The following is a 26,230-nucleotide window of genomic DNA, read 5'->3' as shown; positions in this document are numbered from 1 at the left end:
CTCTTGGACTGTTGTATATGCCCGAATGAATGGTGATGGTTTCAGCTTTTGCATAGCTCACTTGGGAGTATTGTGTCGTTGGGTTTGTTAGACCTCAAAAAGGATGTACATCAACTGGGACAGGTTTGGAGGAGGGCAGAGAAGAGGGATGGAGGGGCCTGGAAAAACAACCTTTGATGAAAGGTTGGAGAGAATAATGAGATTGGATCTGCTCGTAAAGGGCTGCCCCATGGGACTGGGCAAGCTCATTGTTCTCTGCTGCTCCCGACGCCCTGGCTGCATCTCAGTATCAGATGCTGCAGTGTTGGTTTTCGTGCATTGTCAGGAACCTGAGGGTTGAGCAAATATATAAATTAAGAGAAGATAAAACATGAATGTTTATTATGTAAGTGCACATTAAGCAATTAAAAACATTAAAACAGATGTGTCGCAGTCTGTGCAATATTGCGTGTACATTCTCAAATAATTGTACATGGTACAACCATAGACAGATACATTTCAATTCAGAGGGTCTTCATCAGTGATCGAGTAAACTATATGCACACATATAATATAGTATAATAAGACCTGGTAGGTGGCATAAGGTAAAGGTAAAGGTATCCCCTGTGCAAGCACCGAGTCATGTCTGACCCTTGGGGTGACGCCCTCTAGCGTTTTCATGGCAGACTCAATACGGGGTGGTTTGCCAGTGCCTTCCCCAGTCATTACCGTTTACCCCCCAGCAAGCTGGGTACTCATTTTACCGACCTCAGAAGGATGGAAGGCTGAGTCAACCTTGAGCCGGCTGCTGGGATTGAACTCCCAGCCTCATGGGCAAAGCTTTCAGACGGCTGCCTTACCACTCTGCGCCACAAGAAGCTCGGTAGGTGGCATAAGAATCATCAAACACAAAACTCTTCAAAATATGTAATAATAATTTCAGACATGGTACTTACAATCAAAAGTCAAAGTAATCAAGAACCCCCATTCTGTCTAGGGCCAAGGTTCAATCCTGAGTGTGCATCCTAATGTGTAAACCATTGACCAAGGCTTGGACTGGACGGCCCATGAGATCCTTCTAGCTCCATAAGTCTAGTTTTTTGCTAGCTTTGCTTCCATGCCGTTGGAATCTCTAGCTTAAAAATTATTTTTGAATGCATTTCCAGATAACCTGGGATAGTGTGGCTGTAGACTTAATTCCCAACGGCAGTGAGGTGGCTGTGACTACTGCAAACAGGTTTGTAATTATGACTTCTCCTTGTTTTAGCTGTGCAGCTGTCTTAAAACCAAGTGTTCCTGATAGATTGTGGTCATTATATTTTCAGAACTGGGAGAGTTTCTTGATCAGATATGATATGCAGAAAATTAACGGGCTTTTCTACCTTCTCAGTTTCCTCATTTGTAAGTTATTGCTACTTAAGGGGGGGGTCTGTTCTGCTCTTGTTTTGGTTCTTCAAGTGGTCAATTCGTTTATGTTTGGAGTATTTTCCAGTAGATTTAAACTACATGTTTTTATGCTATACAGTAGCACAGGGTGGTAAGGCAGCCGACATGCTATCTGAAGCTCTGACCATGATGCTGGGAGTTCGACTTAGCCTTACATTCTTCCGAGGTTGGTAAAATTAGTACCCAGGTTGCTGGGGGGTAAAACGGTAATGACTGGGGCAAACCACCCCGTATTGAGTCTGCCAAGAAAACGCTAGAGGGCGTCACCCCAAGGGTCAGACATGACTCGGTGCTTGCACAGGGGATACCTTTACCTTTAATTCAACTACAGGTTTTTATGCTTAAATAGGGATTAGCTAGGATATTGATCAAGATGACAAGGGGAAAAGGCAATGAAGGAGTTGCACATGTGTTTTGCTGCCTCTAGTGGTCAATTCAATATTGCACTGGTTTATGGTGCAATATTGAATTGACCACTAGAGGCAGCAAAACACATGTGCAACTCCTTCATTGCCTTTTCCCCTTGTCATCTTGATCAATATCCTAGCTAATCCCTATTTCCTTCACCAGTTCATTGATGTAAAATGTAACCTGGTGGAGTGCTCAACAGGTCCAAAAGTGGAAATTCTACGGTCTCTTGATTATAACTTTCCCCGCCGAGTAAAGAAAAGAACACTGGCCCTATCCTTAGGTTAAAATCTATGAGAAGAACAAATGAGTTCACTTTACAAATGAAACTGGGGGCCAGTACCTGGATTAATGTGGGATTTAAATTACGAATTGAGCTGTACGTTGGGTCAACTATAGCAGTGGTCCCCAACCTTTATGAGGCTGGGGTCCGGCAGGGCATCGGGCCGCGCCTGTGTGGACCGCGCCCACGCATCGGGCCGCGCCCCAGCCCTGATTCCCTCTCCCCACCCTCCCTCAGTAAGAAGCTTCCCAGGCCGCAAGCTTGCGGCCTGGGAAGATTTTTACTGTGGGGGGGGGCGGGGAGAGGGAGCCACGGCCCGGCGCCATGGCCTTTGCAGCCCGGCACCGGGTCGTGGCCCGCAGGCTGGGGACCACTGAACTATAGCATAAGAATAATTTAATGCCACCTACAAAGGAAAAATCCTAGATTATTATGCTGGATGAAGATTCTCTGTGTGTTTGCTATAACTTGTGAATAAGATTTCTGCTCCTGCTGAATGAGTAAAGGAAAGACCCAGTCTAAAGGTAACAGGAGCCTGTAGCATTTAAAGACTGTGTGTGTGTGTGCCCTGCTGTCAAGTTGTTTCTGAATTGTTACAACACAATTAATTAATGATATTGTTCAGGGTTTGCAAACTGAAGGCTGTGGTTTTGCAAACTGAAGGCTGTGGTTTCCTTTACAGTCAGTCCGTCACACGTTAGGGTTTCCTTCTGTCATAAACTTTGCATTTTGGATGGGTTCTCACTTGGTAGTTGTCAACCACGTGAGAATCCACCGTGTTCATCTGGTGACCTGGACTCCTTGGTGGATGTTTCTCTTTTCAAACCAATCCTTCGATAAAAGTGTGAAAAGTGCAATTCAAGAAAAAAAAATATATTAACTGGCTTTAAGGAATTCAAATATCCAAGCAGAAATTCTTTGCTAGAAAAAAAATCTTTGTTTTCGTTCAGTCCTCTGTACTGGTGGTTTTGATGAGTACAAAGTGCTCTGTGGCTTTTCCAGGAGGTACTGACTGATTTTCAGAAAACCAGATTTTCGTTTAAGAAGCAAGACATGGTTTTTCCGCAGCCGCTCTCTTTCGGGAGGTAATCCACATGGCATCTCTGTAATGATTTCTGTCTTCTTTGTTCAAAAGGAAGGACTTTGTCAAGAGGTATGTAGATTTTGTCTTCAACAGGTAATCCACATGGCATCTCTGTAATGATTTCTGTCTTCTTTGTTCAAAAGGAAGGACTTTGTCAAGAGGTATGTAGATTTTGTCTTCAACAAATCCGTGGAAGGAGTTTTCGAAGAGTTCAAGAGGGGAGTTTATAAAGTCTTGGACGAGCGGGTGGTCGGCTTCTTCGCACCCCAGGAACTGATGGAGGTGGCAATTGGACATGCGAATTACAACTGGAATGATTTTGAACAGGTTGGTGGGGGGCGGGGTGCAGCCCCCACCTGTCCAGGATGACTCATTGCTGAGTTTGCCATGCCTCACTCATGCCTCTTTCCCCTCCTTTTCAAGAATGCCGAATATTGGGGAGCATATAACATGACACACCCCACCGTCAAGCTGTTCTGGCAGGTTTTCCGTGATCTAACTTCGGATGAGAAGAAAGGCTTTCTGTGTAAGTGTCCATATCTCTATTTTTAGATGCCCTGTTTTTTCAAGGAGTTCAGGGTGGCAAACGTGAACGCACTCTGCCCTCATTTTGCCCTGACAACCTACCTCAAAGGGTTGGCTCTGAGGCTGAGAGAGAACTGCCCCCAAGACCACTAGAAAGATTCTGCGACAGAGATTTGAAGTCCTATCGCCACTGTTGGCAGTCTGATAGTCTAACCCAGGGGTAGTCAACCTGTGGTCCTCCAGATGCTCATGGACTGCAATTCCCATGAGCCCCTGCCAGCTAACGCTGGCAGGGGCTCGTGGGAATTGCAGTCCATGAACATCTGGAGGACCACAGGTTGACTACCCCTGTTATAACTGTTACAGTTCATGAGCAAGTATCAAATTCATAAGCTCCTACTTCCAGTCGTTTCCAGAATTTCCTGATGGAAGAAAGCACTTTCTGATGAAAGAAAGTGCTTTCTTCCACCCAAATCAGTGGTTCTCAACCTTCCTAATGCTGCAACCCCTTTAAAACAGTTCCTCATGTTATGGTGACCCCCAACCATAAACCTATGCAAGGGTTCTTTCACAGAAATAAAACCAAAACTGACCTATGGCGTGAAGATTCATTGTTCATGCTTATATATAAATTGGTTATAGATCGAATATAAACTGGCTGCCTTCAGGAGGACCTGCAACAGTGGCAGCGCCCTCCCCACCCCGGCCAAGTTGCTCATCCCGCCACAACCCCTGTGAAGGGGTCGCTCGCCCCTTGAATTGGTCCCGACCCCCAGGTTGAGAACCACTGACCAAAATGCAGTGAATTCCTCTGCTCTTCCAGCACACCACTGGAGTTCTACACGATTACCTCTCCCATCTCCCCCTCTGCCCTGTGAATAGGGAGACATTGCTGTAAATTTGGCAGGATCTCTGATCAAGTCAAGTATTTTTTTCTGGGGAATGGTTCCACCTTTGTCCTAGCAGGAATTCTGTGAGGTAGGTAGGGTTTGAGTTTAAATGCCCCCAAAGCACTTAGTGTAAACCTCATGGTTAAGCCAGAGGGTGGATGTGGCTCCCCAGTTCGAGATCATGATATTTTCTTTAGCTCCACTATACTGTCTGTCTTGAAATGAGTCCTCCCCATTCTAAAATGTGTCCTGTTGACAGCTGGAGACAACCGTGTTTGACATTCTATTTGTTTTGGGAGTTCCATCGTATTAGCTGTGCTTTGAAGCCCTTCAACCTGTGGAATGTACTTTAAAGGCACCTGCAGTGCTAAGTATTTTATATTTTGGTCCCATATTTCAAGGGAAAGTGTGTGTCTCTGTGGGGGAAATGGGCCTGGGTTGGAGGACTGGAGGGACGTCTGACTTCATTCATACGTGTTTGTTGCTTTGGGCTATCCACAGCATTGTGTCACTGGGCTTTATGTTATTCTGGACCCCCTTGGAATTGCCCGAATGTCTTCTCACGTGGCTTCTGACTGCCACCTAATCTGTGTCTGTCGTCTTCAGTGTTTGTCTCAGGAAGCGACCGGCTGCCTGTGAAAGCAAAGGAGGACATGCATCTAAAGATCCATTCACTTAGTGGACTTTCAGAAGATCACCTCCCTGAGGCTCAGACCTGCTGTCAAATTCTGCTTCTGCCTCCATATTCCACGGCAGAGAAGCTGAAGGAGAAACTTCTCAAGGCTATCGAGAACAACCGGGGCTTTGGCAAACCATGAAGTTGCTGATCTCATGGATGCAACCGCAAGCTTTTATAGCAGGGTTAGCCAACCTGTGGTCCTCCAGATGTTCATGGACTACAATTCCCACGAGCCCCTGACAGCAAACGCTGGCAGGGGCTCGTGGGAATTGTAGTCCATGAACATCTGGAGGACCACAGGTTGACTACCCCTGCTTTTATAGCTTAGTCTTTTAAAATTGTTATTGACATATTAGTGTGATTCAGGACTTGCTGGACATAGGCCCTGTGGGGTGTGGGGGTCTTCTCTGAAACGACAGCTATGGCTAAAAAAAGGGTAAATGGTGAAATTCGGGAAGCAAGAAGGAAATTTTGTACCCATTTAATGCTTCTGGCTGATTCCTGGAGACCATCATGGGCTTATTTCTAACGAAGTATTGTTTTATATTGCTGATGGCTTACCCAATAGAGACTATTCCTAATAAAGTATTGTTTTTTACATTTGCACTGTTGACTTCCGGATGGCTCTGTTAAACAGCTGGCTGTTTTATTCTCTTTGGGGCAGGGGTGGCCAAACTGTGGCTCTGTCCATGGACTACAGTTACCATGATCTCCTGCCAGCATACTTGGGAGCCATAGTTTGGTTACCCCTGCTTTAGGGATTTAGGGCGAGCTTTCCCTGACAGCAGGTTTTTGAGGTGGTTTTGGTTGAGATTCTCATGATGGTTCAGAGTCACCCACCAAACTGGGGTCAGCTCCTGGCTGCTCAGGGTTAAGTCCGGCTCTTAGTCACAAGAGCAGGTTTGCTTATGCCATGTTCATTAAGCATGTGGCGAAATAGTGAAAGTAAATGTTGTATTTCAATGTGCTCATTGTATTCCTCGCCCCACACTACATGTGGGGGTCAAAACAGCAGCTTACAGTTAAACCAGGGGTAGTCAAACTGCGGCCCTCCAGATGTCCATGGACTACAATTCCCAGGAGCCCCCTGCCAGCGAATGCTGGCAGGGGGCTCCTGGGAATTGTAGTCCATGGACATCTGGAGGGCCGCAGTTTGACTACCCCTGAGTTAAACGATAGGAATTTATCTCTCTCTCCCCCCCCCCAAACCAACACTGATTTAAAGTAAACCTGGAGTTTTAAGTCAGCCAATTCAGCCTCTGCATTCACAATATAACTACCAATATTACCAATAGTCAGGTGGGTGGCTGTGTTGGTCTGAAGCATCAATCAAAATCACGGGAACTAGAGGAGACCACAAGGGACCATCCACTCCACCCCCCCCCCCCACACACACACACACCTTCTTGGGGACTATATGCTCTTGACAGGTGCTCATCCAATCTTCTCCTAAAAACTTCCAATGAAGGAGACTCCACCACCCTCCCAGGTAACATATTCCATTGACTAGCAGCCTTCAATATCAGAAAAGATTTTCTGATATTTAAGTGGAACCTCCTTTCCCAGAATTTGAACCCATGGTTCCTAGTCCTGGTCTCCAAAGCTGCAATCAACAAGCTGGCCCCCTCTTCAACATGTCTACCTTTTACATAGTTAAACACAGCTATCCTACCACTCCTTGCTCTCCTCTTCTCCAAGCATACCCAACTCTCCTCCTCTCCTCGTAAGACATGAGTTCCAATGCTGCAACCATGTTCCGACTTGTCATTATCCTTCTTGAGCTGTGGTGCCCAGAACCGGACACAATAGAACAACGTTTGAGTCTGGTGGCACCAAAGTTTTAATTCTAGGTACACAATTTTTGTGTGCATGCACACTCTTCTCAAAACTTGGCCAGGACGGTGTGCCCTCTATTCCTGAACCTGGGATGTGAAGGTAAAGGAGTGGCATCATTCAGGGGTCTTCCTGTGGCCCTTTGTAGACTTTGGGGGCTGCATGGAAGCCCTGAACCACACATGATGGGCCATCCAAGACAGGCTGCTCTGTCCAGGCATGTTGAAGTGAGGCTCTCTGGCTTGTCCACCTCCTGTTCAGTTGTTGGCACAGACGTGTGGCTTTTACATACAAGCAGCAAGTTAACCAGCTTGAAATGTGTGATGGGGTCAAAAAGTGCCATCCAGTGGCAGCTGGCTAAATAGAGACCTCCTCAGTGTAGCTACCCTGGCTGTCCCTGGTGGTCTCCCATCCAAATACCATCAAGGATTGACCCTGCTTTGCTTCTGAGACAGAGAAGATCAGACTAGCCTGGACCACTGAGGTTAGGGGTATGCCTTATACGCCCCAGTATTTTCAAAATGTCATAATTTGGAGCAAGGGTAATATTGCAGTTCTTTTTTTGCACACCCCATCCTGGGAAATTCTCCATGAACTGAGACTTCTTCATACCCCACCTCTCTCTGTGATGAGAACTTGAAGAGGTGTACCCTGTTCTCTGCTCTGTTTATCCTCACAACAGCCCTGTGAGGTAGGGGAGGCTGCCAGTGTCTGGCTGGCCCAAGGCCACAAGGGGAAGCCTTCAGGGAAGAGAACAGTCTAGGGCAGGCTGACCCTTCTGGTGCAGTCAGGGATCCTGGTGTGCCGCGTGGATAGCTGGCGACCTAAATCCTGAAGCTCTACGATAGCCTAAAGATGAGCGGGTGGGAGAGGGAAGAGCTGGCCGGCCTTTGTGGGTGGAGCCGAGACCAGGCTGCGCTCCCTCGAAGGCCCGGAAGGCGGCGCTTCGGCAGTCCGGGTGCGGGAACTAGGCGGAGGTTGGACGGCGGAGAGGAAGGCGCTGGAGAATTTTAGCCTGAGCAGCGGAGGCGCAATGTTCTACTGCTGGGGAGAAGGCGCCTCCGGGCAGCTGGGCCTGGGGGAAGAGGGCGCGGCCGAGGGGGCGCCGGTGCCTTTCCGTCCCGGGCCCGCAGCGCTCTCGCGGCGCGGGGTGACCTTCGTGGCCTGCGGAGAGCGGCACACGCTGCTGCTGCACCCCGACGGCGGCGTCTCGTCTTGCGGGGACAACGTCCGCAGCCAGCTGGGCAGGAGGCTCCCCGCCGGGCGGCACCACAGCCCCGTACCAGGTACGACCGAGGGGGGGGGGAGAGGAGGATGGAGAGGGGCGTCTGAGCACCCCCCCCCCCGCGCCTCGATTTCCTGCAAAGCCCAGAATGGGGTGGAAAAGACGACCCCCACCCCCTTGCCTGCCCTCACCAGGGGGGAGGGGAGGGGTCCTGCCAGGCCAGAAGGCACTGATTCGGATCCCTTTCCCAAGTCGAATGGCCCTCGAAGGGATGGGATGGATCTCTCGCCCCCACCTGGGGGCTTCCGTCCTGGAAGGCAAATCTCCGTGCGGGGGACGCGTGACTCTTTCATCGAGAGGGGTGGGGTGGAGGCGCGGCACAGATGTTTTCCTTCCGCAACATCTGCCCGGCGCTATTCGGCTTAAGCCGTCGGGGGCCCAGTCCGGACGCGCTGGAGGAGGCGCTTTCAATTCAACTGGATTTCCCTATGCAAAACAAGAGAATCTCCTTCTAAAGCGCACCGAACGTGCACGCTCCAGCGTCTGTGAAACGGGCCAGGTGTTCTTGTTGAGCAACATCTGCCCTAACGCTTCCTCTGGGGCTGGGCGACCCCTGTTGGTTGTGTAGGGCAGGGGTGGTAAATCTGTGCTCCTCCAGATGTTCACGGACTACAATTCCCACGAGCCCCTGCCAGCAAACGCTGGCAGGGGCTCATGGGAATTGTAGTCCACGAACATCTGGAGGACCAAAGGTTGACTACTCCTGGTGTAGGGAGTGAACGTGTGGGGGGGACCAGATGTTGGCCGGTCAGCGCTCTTCAATTTCAGTTTCCATTTCTGGTTTCTGCGGCGTCGGGGATGAGTCACGCCTCGAACGGCCGCTTTCGGTTTCCTTTCCTTGGCTTCGGCAGCCGCGCAGCCCTCGAAATGCCCGGGGGGGGGGCGGGTTTCCTCCCTCGTTGCAGACAAAGCCGGCGCCTCTGGCTTGCGGGAGAGAGAGGCGAGGGAAGCGAGGGGAGCATTCAAAGCAGCGTCGCCCCCTTTGCAAGCAACGCATCCCGCAGCAAAGCCCCCTCCGATCCCGCATCACTGGCGCGAGAACTTGGTCGATCCAGCAGGGGAGCCGGCTTGGTCCGAAGCAGCCGGACAAACTCTGCGTCCGGCGACACCCTTAAGGCCCGCTAAGTTTTACTCCGGGTGTAAGCGTCTGTGTGCATGCACGCTTCGGCGGATACAGGCAAACAGCGTCACAGAGAGAGGGAAGAGGGGTTAAACTGCCAGGATGGGCTCGCTGGAGGCAAAGCATAAGAAACTGGGCGATTATAGCTGAGATTGGATTACAGAGGATCTGTGAATTGCGGGAAATTAGCATACAAATACAAGCGTCGAGGCCAGGAGCGCCATGCCCCTGTGACTGATGACTTACAAGAGGAGCCCACCTTCACTTTCGAGCAGGGGTGGCCAAATTGGTGCTCCAGATGTCCATGGTCTACAATCTAGCAGAGTCTCATGGGAATTGGTTCTTATATGCCACTTTTCTCTACCCAAAGGAGGCTCAAAGTGTCTTATATTTGCCTTCCCTTTCTTCTCCCCACAACAGACACCCTGTGGGGTGGGTGAGGCTGAGAGAGCCCTGATATCACTGCCCGGTCAGAACGGTTTTATCAGTGCCGTGGGGAGCCCAAGGTCACCCAGCTGGCTGCATGCGGGGGAGCGCAGAATCGAACCTGGCATGCCAGATTGGAAGTCCGCACTCCTAACCACTATACCATACTTGCTCACCAAACCCATTCCAGCATAAGATGCATCTCAGACTCAGAGGTGGCCAAACTGTGGTTCTCCAGATGTGTATGGGCTACAGTTCTCATGAGCCCCTGCTAGGGAATTGTAGTCCATGCACATCTGGAGAACTACAGTTTGCCCACCTCTGCAGCTAGGCAGTTTATGCTGAAATGAATTTTATGGATCTGGAAGGAGCCCTTGGGTTCCTGTTGCAACTGACTAACAGGTATGCCTTTGGAATTTTAAGATCTTCTGTCTGTTTTAAGGACCCAGTGGGGATGGGATACTGCCAACACACACACACACACACACACACACACACACACACACACACACACAAATGAAGATGGCCCAAAGCTGCACACAAATGGTGCACACAAATGGCTAAATTCAGGGATAGGGGTGCCAGCCTCCAGGTGAGATCTCCTGGTATTATAGCCGCTCTCCAGACTACAAAGATGAGATCCCCAGGTTGCTCTGGAGTAGACTCTTGGGCATTGTGTCAAACACTTTAGATATTTCCCAAACCAGGGCTGGCAACTGTACACACTGTATGATGTAGTGAGTGCCTGTTCCCTGTCCATCCCTTTCAGGGGCTTCTGTTTTTCAGGAGGGATCAGGAATTTATTTATTCTAGGCCCAATGTGAACACCGTGCTTTCCCAGCCTCTAATCACTTACTGTCCTAAATCTATTTTTGTTATAAAGCTGTCTTTGACTCTTTCAATTGCAGAGGTATATTTTTGTGATGAAAATGGTGTGTGTGTGTGTGTGAGGTGCCCTCAAGTTGCAACGGATTGCAGCAAGAGGACTTTCAAGGCAAGTGGGAAGCAGAGAGGTTTCCTGTTGCCTTTCTCTCCACAGTCCCTTGGCGGTCTCCCTTCCAAGAAAGCCACTTGGTGTAGTGGCTAAGAGCAGTGGCCTCTATTCTGGTGAGCTGGGTCGTTCCCTATGCAGCCAGCAGGATCAACTTGGGCCTGTCACAGTCCCGTTCTGCCAGAGCAGTTCTGCAAGAGTTCCCTCAGCCCCACTTCCCTCACAGGGTATCTGTTGTGGGGAGAAGAAGGGAAAGGTGATTGTTACCCACTTTGAGTTTCCTTTGGGTAGTGAAAAGCAGGGTACAAAAACCAATTTTTCTTCAAGTACTGACTCTACTTAGCTTCCAAGAGCAGATGACACATGGCTACGTTGTGCTTCCTGTAGGGCAGTGGTCCCCAACCTTTTTATCACCGGGGACCACTCAACGCTTGACAATTTTACTGAGGCCCGGTGGGGGGGGTAGTTTACTCCTCTACTCTCAACCACTGCCCTAGCGCTCTCTGATCGCTATGGTAATGTTTAAACATCCCTTCAAAATAAGATACAGACACGCCACAACAATGAGCATAAGGAACATTTTATTTTCATGGAAATTTTAACTCATGACAATGACAAATCAATGGGAACCCTGAGCTTGTTTCTCTGCAATGAGATAGTCCTATCTAGGAGTGATGGGAGACAAGGACACCCGAAGTGTGTTGTAAAGGGCCGGGTGGGGGGATGAAGTAAAGGGCCGGGGGGGGGGGAGAAGGCGTCCTTCGGGGCCCACCTCCAATTAGTCGAAGGACCACAAGTGGTCCGCGGCCCATAGGTTGGGGATCGCTACTGTAGGGGGGTTAGAGACTGACTTTTAAAACTTCCGACAAGTCAGTGCTGGGGAAAATACAAGGAAAGCTTCCATTACTGCTGTGCAGTGTCAGCCGTGATGGGGAAACTGCACAACCCTGACCCCGTGTAGCCAAATCAGTTGTGCCTTCTCTTTTGTGATCTTGTTTACAATGTGTGTCCAAATACAAGTTTCTTGTATGATGAGCAGGAACAAAAGGAAACTGGTGTTCTTAATGGATGGTAAATTCAGCATTCACTTCCACAGCGCAGCAAGAATCTCGGGGCATAGAAACATGGCCTTTCTGATTAACCTTACAGCAATGCAAATAAATATAAAGACTTTTCTTTTGTCCCCCCTGAAAGAACAAATCCAAGCGCTGGAAACACAGACTATTGTCCACATAAGCTGCGGGAAGGAACACTCTCTTGCTATTTGCAGCAACGGAAAGGTTTTCTCTTGGGGGGCCGGCACATTTGGTCAGCTGGGCACCGGAGAACTTAAGGACCGCTTAATCCCAAAGTAAGTTGCTTATTCGTAACCATTATGTTAGTGAGCCAGGATGAGAAAGTGCTGGTTATCATCCAGAGAAAAATGCATCCAACCCAACATTTCGCTGGGCCCACAAGGCCTGTCCTGAAAACTTGTCCTCATCATTCATGGGAGTTTGGTGATGCTTGCTTTCCTCTGCAGAGGCTCCCTTGGTTACACTTGCCACTTGGAAAGCAGCATATCCCCCCCATTCTTCCCCTAAAGGGTTAATGGATGTAGTAATTATCTGGTTCCATCTTGCAGGGGTTACTAATTGGGCTCTGCAGCCTACAGGCCTCTTATCTTCAAGGCCAGAGTGTGGAATAGGCTAACTGGCTCTACATGAGAACTGGTGAATCATGGTGGGAGGGAGGGAGGAAAGCTGGCTGTAGTGAGGAAATCTAGAGCAAGGGTAGTCAACCTGTGATCCTCCAGATGTCCATGGACTACAATTCCCATGAGCCCCTGCCAGCATTTGCTGGCAGGGGCTCATGGGAATTGTAGTCCATGGACATCTGGAGGACCACAGGTTGACTACCCCTGATCTAGAGCATTCTAGCCAGATTGTACTCCAAATTCCTAGGCCAGTTACCGTTTTTGGCAATGAGTTAGGCGATGACAATGAACATCGCCTAACTCATTGCCAAAAACGGTAACTCACTTAGGAATTTGAAATCCGGGTAGCTTGGATTTTGATGGGACAAGGCCTCAACTATGATCTGCCTGGTAGCAAATGGACAGTCTCATAGAGCAGTGGTCCTCAACCTTTTTATCACCGGGGACCACTCAACGCTTGACAATTTTACTGAGGCCTAATGGGGGGGGGGTAGTTTACTCCTTTACTCTCAACCACTGCCCTAACGCTCTCTGATCGCTATGGTAATGTTTAAACATCCCTTCAAAATAAGATACAGACACGCCACAACAATGGACATAAGGAACATTTTATGTTCATGGAAATTTTAACTCATGACAATGACAAATCAATGGGAACCCTGAGCTTGTTTCTCTGCAACGAGATAGTCCCATCTGGGAGTGATGGGAGACAAGGACACCCGAAGTGTGTTGTAAAGGGCCGGGGGGGATGAAGTAAAGGGCCGGGGGGGGGAGAAGGTGTCCTTCGCGGCCCACCTCCAATTAGTCGATGGTCCGCAGCCCGCAGGTTGGGGATTGCTATCATCATAGAGAATGATCCGTTAAGGCCCGAGAGAGCTGGAACATAAGAATGTGCCATCTAATGCAGTCTTTTATTATGTTAGATAGTTAAGCTAGCCTTTCATATTTCTGTTTCTTATGTACACTTGCCCTGGGCAAACGCTGGGTTTTCAGCTTCACCTTACTTGAAACGAGTCATGATTTTGCATGATGTTTCCGTTGTAAGCTTCCTGGCTAGAACAGTTCTTGGAGGCCTTCGCATAAAACCGGCTGGATAAGCATTTACTTGACAGGATGTTGTAAAGAGTCACCAGAAGATGGTTTCAAAGCATTTATGCAGGATGTTACTTCCCACCCTAAGGGCAATTTTTTTTTTTTTTTACTGAAAGGCAAGCTGTCTTTAAAATGCAGTTTCCCCCTCCCCCACTCCACACAAAAAAGACAAAACCCTAAGTACTTCCTTGTTTTCATGCCTTTTGATTATTGTACAGGAATATCAATGGCTTATCTACATGCAAAATCATACAGGTGGTCTGTGGACACGACCACTCAATGGCCCTGGCGAAAGGTAATTGTCTGTTTCATTTGACTTTTATAAACAGCCCTTGTTGCATCACACCATTCACAGAAAACAGGGTGGTTTCCTGTTACTCTAGCTTTAAAGCTGCAGATGTCAAAATTCTGCACTGGAGAATTTAGGCTGTTGCAGCCTCTGATCTGTCCTTATCTGTCTCCTGCTTTTTCTTCCTGGAACAAAGATGGCCGAGTCTTCTCCTGGGGGCAGAACTTCCATGGCCAGCTGGGAATTGGCAAGGAAGTCTCTTCGCATGGTCAGCCGCAGCACGTTTCTGCTCTCGCTGGCATCCCGTTGGCCCAGGTGGCGGCAGGCGGGGCGCACAGCTTTGCCCTCTCCCTCTTGGGAGTTGCGTATGGATGGGGAAGAAACAATGCGCAGCAGCTGGGCCTAAGCCAGAGTGACCCCAAAGGTATGGCTGCTCTTGACGTCCTCTGGATACATTCCCACCTCAATGCTTTCTTCTTATGGGTTAGCATGCGTGACAATTTGGGGGTACAGGACAAGGAAGAGAAGGCCACTCCAAGGAAATCAGAATCTGAAATTGTCAAAAAAAAAAAGATTCTGTTGAGGGTTCTGAGTCTATAACGGGTTTGTGCAGCAGGTAAACTTTATTTGGAGAGAGAGGGGAGAGCTCAGGGAGAGCCAAACATACAGAGCATCCCCTCGGCCCCTACATGTATCCAAGGGAATAGGTTAAGAAGGAGTTTTGGCTTAGATTTGGCCTGTCATTGAATGAATCCTGTAAGTCTAATGGCTTAACCCAGGGGTAGTCAAACTGTGGCCCTCCAGATGTCCATGAACTACAATTCCCAGGAGCCCCCCTGCCAGCATTCGCTGGCAGGGGGGCTCCTGGGAATTGTAGTCCATGGACATCTGGAGGGCCGCAGTTTGACTACCCCTGGCTTAACCAAACTAGTGATGTGTGTTTGTAACTGTTACAAGTGCAATTCTCTCTCTCTCTTTATTATAACATGCATTATAAAGTATTGTTTATGTTTATATTGTACTGCACTTGCACATGTGATATGCTCCATTGGGCCGTTGATACTTGAATAAACAAATAATGAAAAGGACAATGTGATGCCATCTTCCAACAGAACAGGTCTTCAAGCCGCACTCGGTGGCTGCTCTGAGGAACCTCAACGTGACCTACATTAGTTGTGGGGCTGAACACACGGCCGTCCTCACGCAGGTACGTTTGACCTCTTTATTGCTTGAAAAATTGTGCTCTGAAGTTCAGGAATGATTTCACGGGAACTGGGGATTGGAATCCAGACAGCTTTGCCTCCTGGCCACAAACCCCTTGTTCATTTTTTAATCTTATTTATGTCATTCATACTTCCACCTGTCTCCCAAATGGGGACAGAATTTGGCTCACATCGTTCTCCATGTTATCATCACAACAACCCTGTGAGGTAGGTTAGGCTGCGAGTGTGTGACTGGCCCAAGATTTTGTAATATTGTGACAGAATCTGCCCCAATAGATGCAAAGAGGGGTTAGGCCAGTGACTCTCAACCTTCTTAATGCCGTGACCCTTTAATACAGTTCTTCATGTTGTGGTGACCCCCAACCATAAAATTAAACCGAAACTGACCAATGGCGTGAAGATCCATTGTTCATGATCTTTACACCGCCCGTGGCACCGCGGGCGCCAAGGGCTAAATATAACAGTAAGCCCTTGGAAGGCGGGCTGTGTCCGGGATGAGGAAGGGTGCCGATTGGCCCCTTCCTCATGACAGACTATCGGAGGGACCAATCGGCAGGCGCAAAGCGCCTGCCGATTGGTCCCTCCAATTCCTTGCCAGAGCAACTGTGAGCCGCGCATAGCGCGGCTCGCAGTTGCTCCTTGGCCGGCGACCTGACGCCTCGGGAGGCGCAAAGCGCCTCCCGAGGCGTCAGGCCGCCGGCAAGCGAGCACCTGCCAGCCGCGCATAGCGCGGCTGGCGGGTGTTCCCTGGGCGGCGGCCTGACGCGGCGGGAGGCGCAAAGCTCTTCTCCGTGGAAGCTCTTCGGATCGGCCCCCAGCAGGTAATAAGGGATGGGAGTCCTCGGCAGCCGCCCACAGGGCGGCTGCTGGGGGCTCCCTGGGCGGTGGCCTGACGCAGCGAGAGGCGCTTTGTGCCTCCTGCTGCGTCAGGCCCCCGCCCAGGGAGCGCCCAGCAGCCGCCCGTAGGGCGGCTGCCGGGGACTCCCATCCCTTATTACCTGCTGGGGGCCGATCCGAAGAGCTTTCACGGAAGAAAGCAAAATGCGGACCTGTAGGCTCCGGGCGGCGGCGGCGCATCCTCAGCTGCTCCGCGATTCCGTTGGCGCTCCCTCGCCGGCTATTTTGTTTGCTCCTTGGTCATAAGGGACGGGAGTCCCCGGCAGCCGGGGACTCCCGTCCCTTATGACCACGGAGCAAACAAAATGGCCGCCAGGGACCGCCAACGGAATCGCGGAGCAGCTGAGGATGCGCCGCCGCCGCCCGGAGCCTACAGGTCCGCATTTTGCTTTCTTCCGTGAAAGCTCTTCGGATCGGCCCCCAGCAGCCGCCCTGCGAGCGGCTGCCGGGGACTCCCGTCCCTTATCACGATGCAGCACAGAAAATGGCCGCCGAGGGACCGCCCACGGAACCGCAGAGCAGCTGCGGATGTCCCGCTGCTGCTGCCGCCGCCGCCCGAAGCCTACAGGTGCACATTTTGCTATCTTCCGTGAAAGCTCTTTTCAGAGCTGCGTTTGCGGGGTTAAATAACCTTTACCGGCTAATTAAGGCAGCCTCCAGTGATCCCTTCTCCCTCCGATTTTCTTTGCTTTGCTGGGCAGTTGACATTGCAGCTCACGTGCATTTGCATGACCAAGTACTCTGCCCTTTGGTATTTCGCAGAGATGCATAAATGCAGTCGCTTCTGGGGCTCTGTCATGTAAGGTTCGCTCCCTTCCTGCCTGCTGCCCTGTCCTTCCCATTCTAGCGCCCATTGTATTTGGGTTACAATGGGCTCTTTTCCTAGTTGTATACAAATTGTTTTTCCCCGGGGTTTCTCAGTTCAGTTCTGCCTCTTGTCCCACCATGCCGATCTCGCTCTTTTCCGCTGTCCCAGACAGACGAACGCTCTGTCTCAATCTACCCCGCAAGGCTGTTGTGTGGATGGCACCCCCCCCGGCCAAGCTGCTTGAGACCCCTGTGAAAGGGTCGTTCGACTCCCAAAGGGGTCCCAACCCCCAGGTTGAGAACCACTGGGTTAGGGGGAGCTTCAATGCCCATAATTATGCAGACGTACTTTGCTTGCACATATAAGGGTCTCTTCCCACTTGTGGTTTTCCTCTGCTAAATCAACCCCGCTTGAGGGTTCAAGGTGCCTTTGTGATGTTGTGTTTCATCTGGCAGCATACCTGCATTCCTTCAGGTGAGCCTGGTCCAGGTGTTTTGGCCTTTCTTAAGACGTTTTGCAGGGATAGATAAAAATGAGAACTGAAAGCGTGTTTTGGGTGGGGGGGTAGAATGGGGAAAGTACTGATATTATTGCTAACAGAAGTAACCATGGAGTACTTACCCAGCTGCGGTTTGCTTGAACTGCGTACAGGATGGCAGCATTTTCACATTCGGAGGTGATTCTGCTGGGCAGCTGGGGCGTAGCTCTCCTACCCAGAAAACAGGTCCGCAGAGAGTTGACTGGATTGGCGGCCCGGTGTCTCTTCTGGCATGTGGAAGGTATGTACCGTGGCTTGTGTCCAGTGTTGTTTTTGCGAAGGAACAGGAGAAAGCCGTGCGAAAATCATTGTCGATCATTCATATGTCTTCCATGCTAGGTTTAACAGAACAACAGGTGCTTGAGGCTGGAGAAATATTTTCCTGCCACTAGTTTTTTTCTTAGGAGCCTTGGCTGGCAAGCAGGCCATGCTGACGATAAATCAATCAATGCATTAACTCAAAATACCTGTTGAAGCCCATTAAGTTATGCTTATGGATGCAGGAATGGTAGAAGGCAACAATCATAGTATAAGTGAAAATTACTCCTAGGCAGCTTTGCGATGGGCCACTTTTCTTGGACTGGGTCGGAGCCACCGGTGGCTGAACCCCAGAAGGCATACTGCTCTCCCATCTCTATCACCCTGGGAGAAAACAGGGCACTACAGCCTCCTTAGTGTGGTGCATCCCAAAAGGGCACTGTTTACCTGTCCTCTACACCTCTCTGCTCCTCTGTACACCTCTCTCAAGTCTCTTCACCTGTCTTATCAAGACATTAAACAGAAAATAAACATGGCAGTACTAAAATAGCTGTAACCCTCGCAAGCAGATTCTTCTCTGTAAAGGTAAAGGTATCCCCTGTGCAAGCACCGGGTCATGTCTGACCCTTGGGGTGACGCCCTCTAGCGTTTTCATGGCAGACGCAATACGGGGTGGTTTGCCAGTGCCTTCCCCAGTCATTACCGTTTACCCTCCAGCAAGCCGGGTACTCATTTTACCGACCTCGGAAGGATGGAAGGCTGAGTCAACCTTGAGCCGGCTGCTGGGATCGAACTCCCAGCCTCATGGGCAGAGCTTTCAGACCGCATGACTGCTGCCTTTCCACTCTGCGCCACACTAGAGACTCTTCTCTGTAGCACAGAGCAATACTGGTGCGTATGTGGCAAGCCCCAGACACGATCTCTGTGAGCCTGTTGTGTGTTGGCAGGACTGCTAATTGAGGGATTGTTGGTTGTACCTCTTCCTACAATTCTATTCTGTCGTTAATGATCTATTGGGCTTGTGATACGGGTTTGCCAGCAGGCCGGAAGGGAGGAGATAAATAGTGTGTGCATCGCTGAGGAACTGCACAGGGAAAAGTAGGTCCTGATCCATATAGCAGCACTGTCGGGAGCTGCCTTCCACTCTTCCTCTTCTTAATGCTGCATCATTTGGGATCCTGCCCTACAGTGGCGCCCACTCCCTCAAAACTCCTCTTGATTCTGTTTCTCTTCCGTGGCATAGAAGAGGAGAATCGCACCGATGGGACCATCATATCACGGATCTCCTGGCTCACATGTTCCTTCAGATGTGTATTGGGGGGTGGGGGCAATTTCTCGAATGACGGGGAACAAGGCATTTCTGTCACCATCATAAATCTCTCTCTGTCTCTCTCTTCTCCAACAGCTATCACACCCTTGCTTATATCGCTGCTTCCAGTGAACTGATATCTTTCGGGCGTGGATGCAGTGAACGTAAAACAGCTTCTTGCAAGCAAGAAGAGACACAGGACTTTAACATTAGTTTCACTTATTTCTGCTAAAGGTATCTTTAAAAAAAAGCCCCTCACTTTTTAATCTTGTATACCAAGGAGCTAGTTTGGTGTAGTGGTTAGGAGTGCAGATTTCTAATCTGGCAAGCTGGGTTTGCTGGGTGACCTTGGGCTTGCTGCAGCACTGATAAGGCTGTTCTGATCGAGCAGTAACATCAGGGCTCTCTCGGCCTCACCCACCCCACAGGGTGTCGTGGGGAGAAGAAGGGAAGGCGATTGTAAGCTGCTTTGAGACTTACCATTTTCAAGGCCAAAATATGTATAGGCTAACTGGCTCTACCTAAGAACTTGTGAGCCACAAGAATGTGCTCGAATGGGTTCATTGTCATCTCCTGTTGCCAGTGGGTCAGAAACTAACTGGCCCAAGAATTTAGAGACCTAGGCTAGCTTGGATTTTAGAAGGCCTGCACCTGTGGACTGCTGCCAGCAATGCAGTAAAATGTTTAAGATGACGCCTGCAATTGCAAGAAAGTAAGGTCGAGCCATGTAATGTAACTTTCATTGTGTTAGGCAGTAAGCTAGCTGTTATTGTCAGAGCTGCTTCGTGTCAGAAGAAGAAGAATATTTGATTTTATGGTCCAATTTTCACTTCCCGAAGGAGTCTCAAAGCAGCTTACAATCGCCTCCCTTTCCTTTCCCCACAACAGACACCCTGTGGGGTAGGTGAGGCTGAGTGACAGAACTGCTTTGTGAGAACAGCTCTAACAGGACTGTGACTAGCCCAAGGTCTTTCCGCTGACTGCATGTGGAGGAGCAGGCAATCCAACCCAGCTTGCCAGACTAGAAGGATCCAGGGTGTTGGAGAAGAAGCAAAAACAGCACATCGTAAACAATATTTAGCCCTGACACCATTTCCTGCCCTTGCAGAATTGTTGGACGTCCCGGTGAAACAGATTTTTGCTGGAACATATGTCAACTTTGCCAGCACAGCTCAGCCACCTGTTTGTTCTGTTGACTTAAGAAAATCTGATCTGGTAGGTGCTGCCTACAGCTTGCATCTTCTAGTTAACTGAGGCTTTAAGGAAGAAATATAATTCAGCAGCTAACAATATGAGGTTGAAACCAGAATAGATGTTCTTAGAAGACATGGAATTCACCAGACTACCCTCAGTCAGGGGCCTCTGGCATGTTGTTGACTTTGGGTCCTGTGGCATCTGTGGATGACTTCCTGGTGCCCACCATTCTTAGAAGTGGGTGGGCGAAAATGGGCTTTCATCCAGCAGGGCTCCTGAGTGGCCCCTGGATTGGCTGTGGAGCTGCCATTTCCCCTGATTTCCTTGATTCTCCTTGGCATTCACTGCTGGTGTGCAGGGACATGGGCTACTGAGCACCAACATTTTCAGGTGCCACGATAACCTTGGCAGCTGCCCAATGTTGGGTGTTGTAATTTTGGGCTAGTATTAGTGTTGGGACAAAAAGTGAACTTAGTGTTGTTTTCTTTTTGTGTTCAACACCCCCAAACCAAAATGTTTGCAAAAGTATCATGAGATGAAACTGCCGAATACCGAATCAGGCCATTCTTAGAGATGCTTTGCAGAAAGGGCAATGATAGAGGTGAAGAGCTGCCGACAACCAAGTGGGAACCATGCGCAGTGTAAGAAAAGAATTGTGCCAGTTACTCCTGCGTATATTTATTACTTATTGTGAGATCTGCTGGGTACCGCTTCCTTATAAAGGACTCACTGCACCTGGTGTTTGGACTATAGAAACTGTATGGATTATTAATATGTTAAAGGTGTATAGATTTTTTTTTGGGGGGGGGGTCGCAGTGTTGGTCTGAAGTAGCAGAATAAAGTTTTAGTTTGGTGGTTCTTATAAGATCAACTAAGTTTTATTCTGGCCATGAGTGTGCATGCACACTACTTCAGATACATTGAAACAGAAGTCACCAGGCATTACATATATGTTGACAGTGGGGAGAGTGTTGCCAGGAAGGGCTAATTAGTCAAGCTGCATAAGTAACTGAGCAATAGATACAGTTCAGATTGGATTAAGGCAGTTTGTAAAACCTGTGATTAGCAGCAAATTAGCATAATAAACATTTACAAACAGATATGAGGACTGAATGGAATTTAAATGTGTAGTGAGAGAAAAACCCAATATCTCTGTTAAGCCCTGGATTGTTGTGATAACTTGTAACTCGGCTATCTCCCATTCTAGTCTCTTTCTGAAATACTTTGGCAGTAAAATAAATCAAACTCTGTTCTGTTAAAAGTGTATAGTTAGTTAAGATAAATTAGCTGTCTTTTAAGGATTCCTTTCTCTGAACTGGAGTGGTGGGGTGGTGGTTCATGTAACTTGAGTCATTAACTACCCAATGTAGCAGACCCCTGATATAGATGATCCACTGGTTGAAGAGTTAATAGCATTTTACTATTGCTGTTCTCTGTTTTGTTTTAAAGATACCTAAATACACAAATGGAGCATGCTGTGCAGACACCTTGCCAAAGATCAGCCAGGTGGATAGAGCACTGATTAAGAAGTGGAAGTCAGCAACAGCAGAAAGTGAAACACGCCAGAGGGCGAAAAGGTATGGATTCTTTCTCTTCTTTTATGAGGAAAGGGAGAGCGGAGAGCAGGTAGCCTTAAGGCACATACCTCAAATCCAAAATGGCTGCCGCTCTCTATTGACTTCTAGTGAGAGAGCCACTGTATATAACACAGTGAATGGTGCTTCTCAACTGTTCATGTGCAGCTACCATGGCATGCTGATAGAACTATTCACTTCCAGGCACATCCAGTTGAAAGGTTTTGGGTAGTTGGCATGCATTAGAAAGGTGGGTCTTGGTCTCTGAGATCTGGAAGAGTTGCTGTCCATCCATGTAGAGGGACCTAGAAGGACTTGGTGGTAAACAGCCATATATTCTTGTGATGATGGATATTTCAGAAGAAAAAACAGCACACGTATAAGAAGACTGACCTGTTGTTCTTTATAGATGGTTGCTGATGATTTATCTTTTTTTGTTGCAGAGAAATAGAAATGATATTTTCTTCAGCTGCCTGTTTAACTGCAAGTTTCTTAAAACCTAGGTAAGCAGTTGAGTTTTGGCAGAGAGTTGGTGGCAAAGAAGGTGTTTTTGGGCGGCTGATATATTGCAAGATATATTGATATATTCTTTTCCTTCGTTCTGTTACGCTGTATCTCTCTTAGGTCTGCCTTGGAAAATGACCACTGTATACTGGTTGATCTACAAAAAGCAAGAGACTTATTCTGTGAACTTACCAAAAAAGACTGGATTGCTGGCAGGGTAAAAAAAAAAATTAGCTTATGACAACATGATGGTGGAGGCTGATGGTAGTGAATTTTGAAATAAAAAAAAGAGAAATTGTAGTTTCAGCTGTGTGCATTCCATGCATCTACAGCAGCCCTTGCAGAATTGGGGGCTTTGTTATTGGTAGCACAGTCCTGCCTCCCACAAATTGGTTTTCTAAAAAAGAACAACCAAGTTTCTAGGCCTTATTAATGCTGTGATGAGATCCGCTAATACATTATTTATCTTTTTTCTCTATATGGTTTTACCCCTAACCCTTTCGGTTCTCACCAGATTTCCAGGATGGGGTATTGTTTCCCTTTATGTCAGGGATAGTCAAACTGCAGCCCTCCAGATGTCCACGGACTACAATTCCCATGAGCCCCTGCCAGCGAATGCTGGCAGGGGCTTGTGGGAATTGTAGTCCGTGGACATCTGGAAGGCCGCAGTTTGACTACCCTTGCTTTATGTTTTTTGAACTCAACATTTAAGTTCCACCTATACCGACTGCTTTAGTTGTGGATCCAAAGGGGCATATTCCCATGAACAGACCATGTCTTTGCTGGAATACAGTCTTCACTCCCCTGAGAATTGCTGTTTTCAAAATGGCTGCAGGTCTCCTTCTCTCTGCTGAACCACCTGATCCCCTCCCTTCCGGTGACTTCCCCTCACCAAGAGGCCTTTTCTTGCTTCCTTCTGCTGACCGAGTGCTCTGCTGCCCTTGAAGCACAGAACCTGCAGTCCTTGGCTCTGCCCTTGGCAAAAGCCTTTGGCGGCATGAGCAGGCGTGCTTCAGACCTTCTAGGTGAGTTTTTGGGGGGCCCTGTTGGAGGGAGTGACCGAGCAGGCCTGGACAATGGGGACGGGGGCATGACACCACTGAAAGTTTGTGTTCTCTCCTTGAAGGGGGTGACTGTGTGGATCTGACCCCTCCTCTTACTGTATGCCCTTTGTTGTCCTGCACTCTCTGCATGGACTTGCATGTTTCTGCAGATCTCCCCTGTACAAACCATGCCCATTTACTTCCATACATAGGAGCCATATTTAGCTGGCCACTTGTGATGGGGGGAAATACTCTCTGGATTAGGCCCCTCTGTCTCCTTTCGACTGCAGCCTGAATGTGAACTGAATCTACTTGAATTGAATTGAATCTACTTCTGCAGTATTCTTCTTGGGAGATTTAATTATTGCATTCAACTTATCCTGGATGTTTTAGGCTGATCCTGCACCGAGCAGGGGGGTGGACTAGATGGCCTAGATGGCCCCTTCTAATTCTATGGTTCTGTAATGGCTCCTTCTAATTCTATGGTTCTATGCCCTATCCCTGTTCTTCTCAAGGCAGTTCCTGCAGGGGGGAATTGTGACTTCGGGGACCCAGCTGTAGGGCATCACAACCCAACAGAGCTCCCTCCCTGAATACTGCCCCCAAATCTCCAGGAATTCCCCTGTGATGTTTTCTCAGAGGCTCACAGGCCCCAAAAGGTTGGGAATGTCCAAGTCAGAGTAAGCTTGGACTGAGGAGACCCGGGTTCCAATCCTCATTCTTGCCATCTTGGTTGAATCTGCTCTATTCTGCACATACTGGATAAGGCACTTTCAAGGTGCCTTCCAGCTGGATTTCCCTGTGTGGAAACAGGAAGCCCTACTTCTCAATGCATTAAAAGCGCATTATCCGACATGTGTGGAATAGACCAGAGTCTGGCTCCCTGTTCTGTCTTGTAAGGTTGTTGTGGGGATAAAATGGATGGAGAAATATATACTGTGCTCCAGGCTGCTTGGAGGAAGGACTGGATATAAAATGTGTAGATGCTACATCTGTTCCGTGACATTCCTAGTTGTACAGTGAGTTGTATGGTAAGGAGAGCGTCATCCTTTTAACCAGGGGTAGTCAAACTGCGGCCCTCCAGATGTCCATGGACTACAATTCCCAGGAGCCCCTGCCAGCGAATGCTGGCAGGGGCTCCTGTGAATTGTAGTCCATGGACATCTGGAGGGCCGCAGTTTGACTACCCCTGCTTTTAACCTTTGTTGAAGGGTAGAGTTGCATATCCGCTTCCTGCCCCTCTTCTTTTTTCTTCCAGAAAAATGTTGGCTGTCTTTGCCAGTGCCTTTTTTTGACATAACGGTTCAGATGTTTAAGAAGGCCGTGGTGTCTCTGCTGCCGTATTACTACACTCACGCCCTCTTCCTGGAAGTAGTTCCGGCCTTGGAAGTGCTTCAAAAACTATACAAGGCAGGCCATCTTAGTAACCTTTTTGAAGGGCTGGGAGACTTGATGGGCATTGTTCATCGCTCTAAAGGTTTCTGTGAACACAACTGTATAAAGATATGGCAGAAGGTGGAAAAGAGAGAGGCTGGGCACCACGATATCTGCCATTCCTTCTGGTGCCTGCCGTCTGTTCTGGGGAAGTGGGGATAGGGCACAGTGAATTTGTATAGCTCGGCATTTGTCATTCAAGGTAAACAAGAAGGCCGGCTGGAAACTCCCGATGACGAGCTTCTATATTGATGACATCACGCAGAAAATTAACCTTTTTGATGATTTAGCCAGATGGCACAGCTGGATTGAAAACCTCGTGAGTATTTGTGGTCTGTTCAGTTATTGCAAGTTGTGTAAACATATGCTAGTTAAGTGACTTCTGGTCCGGAGGGACAGACCAGAACCAATGGGATGAAATTAATTCAAAAGAAATTCCGACTCAACATCCGGAAGAAGTACCTGACAGTTAGAGTGGTTCCTCAGTGGAACAGGCTTCCTCAGGAGGTGGTGGGTTCTCCATCTTTGGAAATGTTTAAACAGAGGCTGGATAGCCATCTGACGGAGAGGCAGATTCTGTGAAGGCTCAAGGGGATGGCAGGTTACAGTGGACGAGCAATAGGGTTGTGAGTGTCCGGCATAGTGCAGGGGGTTGGACTAGATGACCCAGGAGGTACCTTCCAACTCTATGATTCTATGACTTGAAAAATGATTAGACAAGATCTCTGTAAGAGGCCTTAAAGATCTGTGGTTGGTCAGTAATAGAGTCAATAGAGAAATAGCCTGGTCCATAAAGAATCAGATTTGGGATACCCCTAGCTTACTAGGTTCCCTTTGGCCACTGATGGGGATAGGAGGGTAGGATTGTCAAGATCCAGGGTAGAAAACATTTTGGGGATGGCGCCTGGGGAAGATAAGGACCTTGGTGAGATACATTGTCACAGATTCCACCCTGGCCAAATGTCCTCTATGACAGGGGTAGTCAACCTGTGGCCCTCCAGATGTTCATGGCCTACAATTCCTATGAGCCCCTGCCAGCAAACGCTGGCAGGGGCTCATGGGAATTGTAGTCCATGAACATCTGGAGGGCCACAGGTTGACTACCCCTGCTCTATGATGCTTCTCAATGAGTGTTGCTTCTCAGTGCTGCCTTGAGGCCCAAAGGTGATGCCTCTTGGACCCTGAGAAGATACCTCCAACTCCGACAAGGTGGGGAATAGCCAAATGTGGCGTCTCGCCACATCAGCAGGCACCGTGGTGCTCATGGTTGTCCCACTGGGGATCAACGTGCTACTTCTTTTCAAGATCCAACCACTTAATCTCGAGTTGCATTGGCCTCTGAAGACGTTCTCTACGACACCACCACCATGCAAGGGGAGGGATGGCCTCTCAGCATGCTGTTTCTACTAGTGGACAACTCAT

General features: G+C 48.8%; 2 protein-coding genes across 4 annotated transcripts in view; both read left to right on the top strand.

Annotated features, from left to right (window-relative positions):
• HERC6 (HECT and RLD domain containing E3 ubiquitin protein ligase family member 6) overlaps window positions 1–5,900 on the top strand; it is a 29,882-nt gene extending 23,982 nt beyond the window's left edge. For 2 of the 3 annotated variants that reach the window (XM_077300910.1, XM_077300909.1), the window contains 4 exons: window positions 1,146–1,216; window positions 3,344–3,527; window positions 3,624–3,726; window positions 5,222–5,900. In XM_077300910.1, the coding sequence (XP_077157025.1) occupies window positions 1,146–1,216; window positions 3,344–3,527; window positions 3,624–3,726; window positions 5,222–5,433 (570 nt within the window). In that variant the 3' untranslated portion in view covers window positions 5,434–5,900. The other variant, XM_077300912.1, reaches the window with a different exon arrangement.
• A 2,170-nt stretch (window positions 5,901–8,070) lies between these two features.
• Window positions 8,071–26,230, top strand: part of LOC143819358 (putative E3 ubiquitin-protein ligase HERC6) — a 31,478-nt gene continuing 13,318 nt past the window's right edge. Inside the window, exons 1-14 of the mRNA XM_077300917.1 lie at window positions 8,071–8,413; window positions 12,144–12,300; window positions 13,956–14,032; window positions 14,223–14,450; window positions 15,139–15,233; window positions 17,606–17,733; window positions 19,156–19,271; window positions 20,141–20,274; window positions 21,703–21,830; window positions 22,271–22,330; window positions 22,452–22,548; window positions 23,167–23,356; window positions 24,633–24,784; window positions 25,011–25,127. Coding sequence (XP_077157032.1) covers window positions 8,161–8,413; window positions 12,144–12,300; window positions 13,956–14,032; window positions 14,223–14,450; window positions 15,139–15,233; window positions 17,606–17,733; window positions 19,156–19,271; window positions 20,141–20,274; window positions 21,703–21,830; window positions 22,271–22,330; window positions 22,452–22,548; window positions 23,167–23,356; window positions 24,633–24,784; window positions 25,011–25,127 — 1,932 coding nt within the window. The 5' untranslated portion in view covers window positions 8,071–8,160. The remainder of the gene's footprint in view (window positions 8,414–12,143; window positions 12,301–13,955; window positions 14,033–14,222; window positions 14,451–15,138; window positions 15,234–17,605; window positions 17,734–19,155; window positions 19,272–20,140; window positions 20,275–21,702; window positions 21,831–22,270; window positions 22,331–22,451; window positions 22,549–23,166; window positions 23,357–24,632; window positions 24,785–25,010; window positions 25,128–26,230) is intronic.

The sequence above is a fragment of the Paroedura picta genome, chromosome 10 (genome assembly GCF_049243985.1).
Source record: "Paroedura picta isolate Pp20150507F chromosome 10, Ppicta_v3.0, whole genome shotgun sequence".
Taxonomy (NCBI): domain Eukaryota; kingdom Metazoa; phylum Chordata; class Lepidosauria; order Squamata; family Gekkonidae; genus Paroedura; species Paroedura picta.
Note: the sequence above shows the minus strand (reverse complement) of the source record. Positions and strands in the feature narration are given on the sequence as shown.